The sequence below is a fragment of the Haliaeetus leucocephalus genome, unplaced genomic scaffold (assembly GCF_000737465.1).
Source record: "Haliaeetus leucocephalus isolate CR32 unplaced genomic scaffold, Haliaeetus_leucocephalus-4.0 Scaffold1, whole genome shotgun sequence".
Lineage (NCBI taxonomy): Eukaryota > Metazoa > Chordata > Aves > Accipitriformes > Accipitridae > Haliaeetus > Haliaeetus leucocephalus.
The window spans coordinates 12,252,424-12,262,860 of NW_010972437.1; the positions used below are offsets into that span (position 1 = coordinate 12,252,424).

A 10,437-nucleotide genomic window follows, 5' to 3' on the forward strand; every position below is an offset into this window, starting at 1 on the left:
GGCTTTCTAACACACCTCATATTGATATGAAAGTCACCTGTGAAATGCCAGGTATAACACTAATGGATATATCACACAGTCCAACTTTTCCCATTAACTTTCAGGCTCAAGTGTATGTGTACATTAGGAATGCTGTACAAACTTGTACTAATAGACTAAGATACAGGCATCTGTTTACTGGGGGAGGGGAATAATGTTATCCAGTGGTTGGAGAATAAGCAAGAGGACTCTAACAGTGATTCTATATAGCCTTCAATTTAGCTAGAAATTCATTCATGCCATCAGGACCACAATCTTTCTATGCTTCCAAATCTGGGAAGTTGTCAAGAGACAGGTTTAAAGTCTGCAAATGCATGAAGCTATAGAGGCTTAGGATACAAGTTTTCTCAAGGCTTCATAAGAAAATGTATACATACAATGTTATGTTACTATGTCCAAGGAACATACAATCAGAGAGCACAGTACACCTATGAGGTGGAGATGAATTCAGTACACATGGCGTTCAATAACAGATATGTGGCCTATACATATTGTTTCATATTGAATTTAAATGATGTATGACTAGAACGAATTTTTTTTTTTTAAAGTCATCAGCAAATAATTCTTGTTTTTTCTTCTAGACAGTGAATTTATATACAAAATGACAACTGAATAATAATAATCACAGATTTCAAATAATTTAAAATTTGCTTGTTACTTAGTTAAGGAACAATTATATTAGTTCTTTATTAACATGACAGGTGAGCTTCAATTGCATAGTGAATAAGCTATGCACAAGATCACACCTGGACAGTGGTATTAAAAAAAAAAAAAAGAGAGAGTTTGGGTTCATATCTGCTGCTTGATGTATTCTCTGTTTTAATGTAATGGTTGCCAGTTAGAAACAGGCACCTTGTGACCTTCGTTTAGGTCATTAAAATCTTGAATATTTTCAGATTAAGATTGTATATAGTCATGCATGCATAATCCACGCATACAAGGCTTTACTGCACTCTTTTAAAAAGATGCTTCAAAGCAGTGTAAGTATTCACTCTTTCTCAAGAACAACCAGTCATATAAGCCCAAAAGTAACTGATAACTGCTTTAGTTACTATGCTTTAACTAAACTTCGTCTACAATGCATACTCAGTAAATTTAAAGTACCTGAACTTAATTTGCTGAGAAAATACAAGTTACCAATAATAACAGGCAAATACTGCTCTTATTCACAGACTGCGCATAGTAAACAGTGAAAACACCCTTCGGAAGTAGTGTTTCCAACCTTATCACCTCTTTGAATTCCTAGTTTAACAGAAATATTTATGACTCTCTTTAGAGCAGCATTTATCAAACTGTCATGCACAAAAAAAATGGTCAAATAGATGTGGCAAGTACTGGAACTGAAAGAAACACCTGTGGCTGTACCAACATGGTGCTATATTTTGGGCAAATGAAAGAGATTGTGAGTGGTATAGTTGTGTTACAGGGATGGCTGCAAAGTGAAATAATGAGAAATACTGTTCTGAGTAGGGAAAAGAATTTAAAATCAGAAGCAATGCAAAAGTTTGTAGACAGTATTTTTTACTAAACCAACTAGAATAGAGGGGAAAAAGGAAATAGCCCATCATCCAGGCACACACTCCTTTAGAAAAAGCTGGGAAGAGCCCAGAAGTTGGACTTTTCCAGTTTTCTATTATCCTGAGGCATTCATGCTTACAAAAACATTACCACAAAACATTCAGATTCATTTTACTTTAGACTTGCAAGTTTAAACAACTCCACGTTTATGCTGGCAATTTCAAATTAGGAAGTGTAGCTGCATTTCAAATTTTATAGTAAAGTACTTCTGTAAAACAGTCACTGTTCACAGATTCAATAACACTGTAACCTCATATTATTGTATTATAATCAAGTAATTAACCTTGATTTCTTCTAAAACTTAATTATTCAGAATATGAGCATTAAGCAAAGGAATATGACAAGTAAAGCAACGTACCTAGATCCAACAGCGCCATCACCAGAGTCCTGGCTTCCAGCCTCACTTGGCGTACTCACAGATTTGGAAGACGGAGAGGTAGGAGGAGGGACTAAATAGTGAAACAGACAGGTATCCGCTGTTACTACTCGCAGAGGTTGCACAGCTTAGGATGTTTTCAAATTAATTTAACATGAAGTATTAAAAAAAAAAGTGATGGCAAACAAAAAATACATGGATGAAAATGAACAGTAGAAAGAGAGGGGAAGAGACAATGTTAACAATTCATGCTGGACTTTCATGCAATTGTTTGGCAGTTATGCATCAGGAGCATACAAAAAGACATGGAGGGAAAGACATTTAAGAGAAAATGAATTGCAAATATATTTTTAAACTGAACTTCTGACAAATGATGGCAGCAATTTTCAAAGGGTAATTTCCACTAAATCGTGTTGCTTAAACATAAAAGGAAGATAGTTGTTAACACAGCTTTGACATCAGTTTTTCTTAAAAATTAGACATTGAATATATTTAACTGGTAATTTTATTTCAAAATATATAATCACTGAAGCGCGGATCAAAAAAAGTGGCTTTGTCATACAGCATACTGTTATTTTTGTTCTAGTTTGAATCAAATCAACATAAATCCTGTCTATCACAACAAAGTTTCTAGTGTTGGGTTTGGGGAGATTTTTGTGGTTTTTTTTTTTTCTTTTTACTTGACAAACAGTCTAGTACTGTTATATTGAAACTTTTTCTTAAAAGTCAGTTCATTTTCAGTATGTAGATGAAGATTGCAATTACTGTTTAAAAAGCAACATGTTTTTTGGAACTGATGCATAATAGTGAATGATATCATGCAACCTGATACAAAGATATTTCCATATTTCTTTCAACTTCTCTTTTTAGAAATAGTGAAACTCGTTATTTAACAAAACTTAGGTTTATGCTTAAGGGGGGGTGTTGAAGGTCCTTATATGCTTCATTTTTCAGCAAAATGTAAAACATTCATAGAACACATTCACTCCTTAGCAATCCTTAAAAAGAACCTTTAATCAGCTGAACACGAGTTATGTATATTAAGTATATAAATAGGTATCCACTCTGTCAGGGGTCAGGCAAGGGAGAACTCTGAATTTAGATCTGCAACATTTCTAGAGAACTTCCTGAAATCACAAGTATATTGTGAATTCTGAAGAATGCTTCTGTTCCATCCCAGAACAGACATGACTCTGGTTGACAAAAATTCTCCCCTAAATTTACAAAAAAAAATCACAGTGAATACTTCAATTTATTAAAAATGCATTCCTCCTACCAGAGAGACTTTTATATAGGTCTACAGTTATAATTCATAAATTCATACATACACACTTACACTTTATACATATATCTATATAAATATGGGTGTACACGTGTATATAAGAGTGTATATATATATATTCTTCAACTCATCATCACCATCTACTGAATAATTTACACTGAAGAAGATGCCCATAGGCCTTTATATTCCTACGTTATTTTTGTGCATTATCAGAAACGATGACATTTCAATGTCACCCTTTCCTAATTGAAGAGGTGACATTAGAAACGTACCTTGTTACCATTTATAAAAGTCAGTCAGCCCTACCTAGCCGTAAGCATGGCCAAAACACTCCAGTAGCTCAGTTTCGATGCTACATTGCCCTCTTGTGGGGCAAACTGTTTCCAAGGAAGTCTTCCCATTAGGGAGGTGAAACCTATTTAAAGACCAACAGTCTTACAAAAAGACCAAGCAAAATTCCACCTGCCCCAACACAGGATGAAACCATAATACCTTCTTGAAAGTTATTTTGGTTCACTAACTTATGGCTTCTTATACAACGAGTATGGTAGACATTAAAAGCATACTTACATTGTTAAGGTCCCTTCTCCTATAAGAGAGCTACCTTTCTCTGGCAGTTAACAGCACAGCAATTGCCTTAGGAATTTTTGATACAATTTTCTATGAATGAATCTTATCTCAAGCTATCCACCTACACCAACAACGCAATCTCAAGCTACCTGCACACCAAGCTGCAAGTTAGCTTCAGTTCAGGCATACGATCACTGTACTGTCGCACTTTGCCAGCACCCAGTCAGCAGACGGAGCCTGTGCCTCGGGCACATTACTGCGAGGTATAGAGTACAACATTTTAGCTTGATTTAGGATCCAGATCAGATCTGGGTATCTCGAAAGGGAACAGAATGAATTCCCTGTGAATCTGTGTACGTTGAAGGGTGTAGTTAAGTAGATGCTCAATGGAATTAAACACAACACTTGCAGGGGTGTGCCCCAGTCTTACACACCAGCAACTCAGAGCTTTTCACAACCAGCTACTCTAAGTCTATGCAGCGACTTGCTTTGAGGACTGACTATCCTGTGGTTTTTGGATTCTCGCTCACAGATTTAAAAAACCAACAACAACCACATCTATTTCCACATGAGTCTCATCAGCTGCCTTAGCAAAATCTCACACAAGAAAGCGTTCAGCTATTAGACTGCCAAATAAAATCTCTAGTAGGTAAGAACTGATTACTTAAAACGCTGTACGCTAGTGCTAACATAGCCCAAATGCAGTCTCTAAACTGTGAGAACAGTTCAAACTACTAAAAATGACTGCTGTGGCTGTTGGAATGGGAGCAGCCATAATGGTGTTTATTCCACATTCACTTTTGAACACTTGAGGACTATGCAAAAGCAATTATGAAGATTTAGTCACAGGTATACAAATTATTTTTTATTTGCAAACCCAGCTGAAATAGACCCTCACCATTGAGCCAAACTGAAAAATAAGTTTCAAACCCCTTAGATTTCAGAGCTAGAGACAAAAAGTAGAGTTGAATTATCACCCTCTTCACTTTCATCTTCCAGAGAGATGTGGCTATGTAAAGGCAAAAAGCAACAACCAATATGCTAACCCATCCAAGAGTAGCACAGATATGAATCATCATCCTTGATAGTTAAATTTTATACTTAGCCTTGCTATTACTCCATCAAAGTCAGTCAGGTATTTGAGATAAGGAAAATTAGGGTGTATAAGATGCAGAAAACAAACAAGTCATGCCTGCACAAAAATACCAGAATTAAAATTTGGTGTTATGAAAAAGAGAAAGGAAAAAAAATACAGAATAATAATGTGCAGGGAAAATAGAAAAAAACCCCAACAAATACATGATGTTATATTTATGTATTTTAACTAAAACACTCCAAATAATCCACTAAGTATAAAACATATCTTTTACAAAATAGTACTAGTAATGTGTATGAAAGCACATCACTTGACATTTATAACAGATATCATGCAGGACAAAATAGTACAAAACCCAGACATGTGTACCCCAAAAAATAGTAGCCAGAGAATTTTCACACTAGTTATATAAATACCACAATCCTAACAAAACCAAACAAAAACCCCACCACCCCCCCCCCCCCAAAAAAACCCCAAACCACACCCCTCTCCCCTTCCCCCAAAAAAACAAACAAAAAAAGCACCAAACATTTATCTCAAACTAATATTAACGTTCCTACCAACAGGAGACTCAGGTGTCAATCCCATGCTCTGAAGTAATGCTTCAGCTTCTCTTCTCTTCTTTTCAAGATCAGATTCTTCTTGTACAGGAAGAACTTCTTTCTTCTGATCAGTCTAAAAATAATTCAATAATTAAGTTATAGCATTTAACAGATATTAAAACCCATTTCAGTTATGGTTTTGAGATCTTATAGTTTTTTTATGCTACTGAAACCTATCATCATATAGGTTAGGTGTTTGACTCTAGTAATTCTGATAGTCCTTTCTGTAGATAATGTAAACAGCAGACAGGAATCAAAATATTGTAGCTTTGGTACTGTCTTTAAAAGACTTATATAACATGCAAAAAGTGTCTTCTCATTTGTCAGAATGACTAACACTTCATAAGATCAAGAATACCTTTTTTACACTAATGCTAAGCACTGTAAAATACAAAGTCTGAAAAAAAATTTATTATGTACCTGTGTATTAAAGTATTTTAAAGACACAGTCATATTGTTCAGATTTTGAAATCACAATAACTGTGTCAAAGAAAACACTATAGGGTTAGAATGACAGTAAGAGACACCCCTCCTTGGTCAAGAAAGTATTAGCATGCTTGGCTAGATAGAGTACATGCTAAAGCATGTAGCAATTAAGAAAATGTGTAAGATGTAAAAGTGATGACTGTCTATGTGTGCATTTTGAGCTATTTTTTAAAACAAGAATATCAACAAGCTGTTTAGTGAGAAAGCTTTCTTTTGGATCTCAGGTTTCACAAAAAAAATAGGAAGTCTTAAAAAAAAACCCAAAACCAACTTTGCAGTAACTTTACCAGGCATTTAAGTAATTTTCTTTAAGTTGTCTTATTATCTGCTAGATCTCATTACAAAAAGGAACAAAAATTACACCCCCATAATTTAAAAACAACACAAGCTCTACTGTGAAAGATGCTAACACTCCATATCTTTCCACTCATTTAACTGCTCATTCAATTATAGAAATATAATTCATAGCTTCAGGTGTTCACATCTCAGTCATTGGCAAATAAATATTTTTGTAAATATAAATTGATGATACAAGTCTTTAAAAGAAGCAGCAAAATCTAGACCAAGCTATTCTATCCCTATGCCATGATTAAAGACTAATTGCTCCTCACATGACCACACATTATGTTTCTAATCTACTGCACAATTATTTTTAAAAAAGGAATTTCCAAATTTTTAGAGCAAGTTCTCAACTGATAAGCTATTGCATCACATGTGGAATCTCTGATAGAGGCAATACACTGTCACAAGATCATCAGAACATAATTTGAGATATTTCCGTCTCTTTGTCCGAATCACGTAGCTGGCAGCTGCCCAGTCTTCAGTCATATGCTAATTTAGAACACCTACAAGATCATAACCAAAACACAGAGAAGTCTTGAAAAAGGACCCCAAAACACCAAAACATTCCAGCAAAAGTTTCATTTATGAGGTATAATCTGCATTCAGGAGAAACATAGTAATAAATCACTGATTGTCAAATACTTTAGCAGAGAGAAATCCAGAAGACTGTTGACAAACTAGAGTCTAACACACAAGTAGCATATACATCCTGAGTGTTACTCTGATTTCAAAATTCAGGCTAAAGATGAGTCAAAGAGCAGAAGAATGTAGCACATTGTTTGTACAATAATAATACTGACAGTCAGACAATTCACATGGACAACCTCAGAAATGCACTTCAGAAATAAGTTCTCTAAATAACATCATCACAACTCATTAAGCAGAGCTTTTGTGCAACACTTCACAGTGATCTGATTAAAGATGTCCCATGCACACAAGTAGTTTTAGAAATCCAAACTTTATGTAAGTGTAGGATTAAAAAAAAAAAATTAAAGCTAACTTACCATATGGATAATACTAAAGAAAACAGTAGGCGTTTGCTCTTATCAGATAACGAAAGTGCTACATTTGCATCAGCAACCAACCATTAAATAGACACTCCCCGAATAGCATGTACCAAATGACTAAGTGAACCTACTCTTAAATTTTGGGCAAGTTACATATGCAAACAGTCACATTTCAAAAAGAAAATTATTTCTTACTTCTTTTTTCTTTCTTTCTTCCTCCTTTCTTTTCTTCTCCTCTCTGATTTGAGCTAATCGTTGCTTCTTGCGCTCCAACTCCGCCTTCAGTTCACTTTTGTCAGACATGGCTGAAACACTGATTAACAGAAATCATACCACTGTTTGGTTTTGGTTTGGCGTTTTTTTGTTTGTTTTGTTTTTAAGACAGCAGCTTTCCTTTAAATAAGCTATCATTAAAGGAACTACACTAGCTTACTAAAACCAGAACTGTGAAAAGTCTTAAAATAATAATTTTTAAAAAATCACACTCCTATTTCCACATTTTTCACTTAACACATTCTCAATAGTGAAAGGATTGATTTAAAATGAACAGATGGAATTATGATGTGGTGACAGCATCCACAGTAGTCGTAGTTCTGATGCTGTTTGAAGGAACTGCTCTGAAAGAAACATTAGGCACCAAAGATGGGGCTATCAGATCTTGCCATAGGATTCTGTATAGCTACAGAGCCAACTACGAGACTGAAAACAGCAAGGAGGATACCAACACAATCTCTATCTTTTACTTTTCACTTCAATAGTTTAAATATTGGCATGCTATAACTTAGCAGTATGTAAAGCTATACATCCTTGTACATACAGTCGCAGGATTCAAAACACAGATTCATTAAAAGATTTAATAGGATTACTATAAATTACAAGGCAGAATAAGTACAAATGTGACAGTCAAAAATACCTGTAAAATATGTGTATTATCAATTTTTCCCCAAACAGTTTGTACACTACTAAGAAATTGGGGTACCTTTTAAAGACAAAAATTCTACAAAAAGTTTTGCTACCTAACTGACTCAAATAAATACAGATAAGAAAGTCAACAATAAACAAAAGGTGGAAAAACCCCACTCTGAACTCAACAAAAATTTAAAACACAGGTATGAAAAACTGTGTGAATGGGCTGAGTGAATAAAAGCTTAATTCTACTGTTTTTAAGCAAACCCAAGTCAGTAAAGAAAGGGCAGAAGCAGTGCTACAACAGACAAGGGATCTATAAATGCTTCTACACTAAGCTTGGTAACAAAGATACCAGACTAAGCATTAGCAATATTCACCAGTTCAAAGTTAAGAATGCCTGCAAATGTTTGCCTAGCACCTCTAAGCACAAAAAAGGATGCAAAACGATGCAAGCCTCATGCATCTGCCCCAATACACTTAGCAGTATGTATATTGGGGTAAATGCACGTATTCCTTCACGTTGCCTGCAAACATTTAAGTGCTAATAAACAAATTTTAAACATCTAACTGTCGGCATGCTCAAATGGCATTCCCGCGTCGCTTTAAAACAGCAGTACGGCGGCACGTTGTCCCCACACCATGGATTCCTGCCCCCACCCGCCTTTCTAATGCCGAGCCAGGAAAGCCAAGCGGCACAAACCCAGCCATCCCGAGGAGGGGAGCGCCCGCCCCGCCCCACCTTACGACGACAGCGGTACGAACCGGGTGCGGGCCGGCAGCAAGCTCCCCACACGGGCTGGGCCGTCCCGTCCCGACAGGGTCCTACCACACCCTGAGGCCCAGGAGAAAGCAGCACCATCGAACCGAACCGCCCCCAGAGCCCGCCCGTATCCTCTCCCGCTCACTGAGGGCCGAGCTCCGGCCCCACCCTGCTGCCGCGCCCCTCACTCCACAGGGCGAGACCGAAGGAAGGAGGGTCCCCACCGGCAGGCAGCGGCGCCGAGCCGGGAGGGGCAGCGGCGCCAGGCGCAGCTCGGCCTCCGCGGGACCCCCGCGCACCTGGCAGCGGGACCTCCTCCTGCTCCTGCTCCTGCTCCTGCTGCACCCGCCCCTCGTCCGCAGGGCCCCGCTCCGCTTCCGCCGCCCCACAAAGGCGCCGGCAGCTGACAGGCAGCAGCCTACGGCGGGCGGCGAGGGTCAAACCAGCTCCGAGAGCGCCGCGGGATGCGCGGGAACTTGCAGGCACTGCGGAAGGACAGGGAGGCCTGTACAGGACCGTGGTGCGCTCAGACACCAACGCCCCACTCGTTCGCACCGTCAGGGGGAGCGATCTGAAAGGAATTCGCGCGGGAAGCGAGGCGGGGCTGGGGTGCTTCCAGAAGCCTAACGCCGACCCCCGCCCGCGGAGCGCCGGCGAAGCAGCTTTGAGAACGACGACGCCCAACATGCAGCGCGCCCCGCGGGGCGGGCCTCGCCCTCAGCGCCCTACGGCGTGAGTGTGGCGCGGCCGCGCGTTGCGTGATGGGAGCTGTAGTCTTTTGGGGGAGAACGCGTGGGCGGCGACCGGCGGCCGCGGGGTCCGGGAAGTGAGCGCCACCGCGTGCCAGGGGGCGAGCGGCTGCGCGCGCATGCAGTGCTTTGGGTAGCTGGTAGCGGCGGCTCCGCGGCGCGCGCGGCGGCGGGAGCGCGGTGACCGTGACAGGGTCTCGCGGTTTCTCCTCACGGGAGGCCTCGCTGCGCCTCGCACCCAAGGCAGCGGGCGGCCCCGAGGAGAGCAGGCCCAGACGGGACGCCTGTGCGGGGCTTCGCTTTCTCCTTCGGTCTGGCTTCCCGGGGAGCGGGGATGCACGCTAGCCGCCGCCGTGCCAGCAGCCAAGCCGCGAAACGAGTCAGCCCGATGCCGTCACTGACTGAACTGCATGGTTTTAATCGTAGGCTGGACAGGCTGGTAGCCGTAATCGCTTCAGTGACCTGAGGATAAAGTGTATAAAAGAGCCTGATTTGCAGTGAGTGTCAGGCTAGGGACGAAGTTACCCACGGTAAATCTGCTTTGCGTGGATGTCAGCAAGTGGGGTTCGGTTGTCGGGTTGACACGGCATTATACGTTAGCAGACTGACTCATTGTGTGTGCTGAATGGGGTAAAGCTGTG

At 39.9% G+C, this 10,437-nt stretch overlaps 1 protein-coding gene across 2 annotated transcripts in view; it reads right to left on the bottom strand.

The window, feature by feature from the left end:
- DYNC1I2 (dynein, cytoplasmic 1, intermediate chain 2) overlaps positions 1-9,437 on the bottom strand; it is a 30,723-nt gene extending 21,286 nt beyond the window's left edge. For both annotated transcript variants that reach the window (XM_010566914.1, XM_010566905.1), the window contains exons 1-4: positions 9,347-9,437; positions 7,574-7,691; positions 5,502-5,616; positions 1,976-2,066 (exon numbers count right to left, since the gene is read on the bottom strand). In XM_010566914.1, the coding sequence (XP_010565216.1) occupies positions 1,976-2,066; positions 5,502-5,616; positions 7,574-7,681 (314 nt within the window). In that variant the 5' untranslated portion in view covers positions 7,682-7,691; positions 9,347-9,437. The remainder of the gene's footprint in view (positions 1-1,975; positions 2,067-5,501; positions 5,617-7,573; positions 7,692-9,346) is intronic.
- Between the last annotated feature and the right edge of the window lie 1,000 nt (positions 9,438-10,437).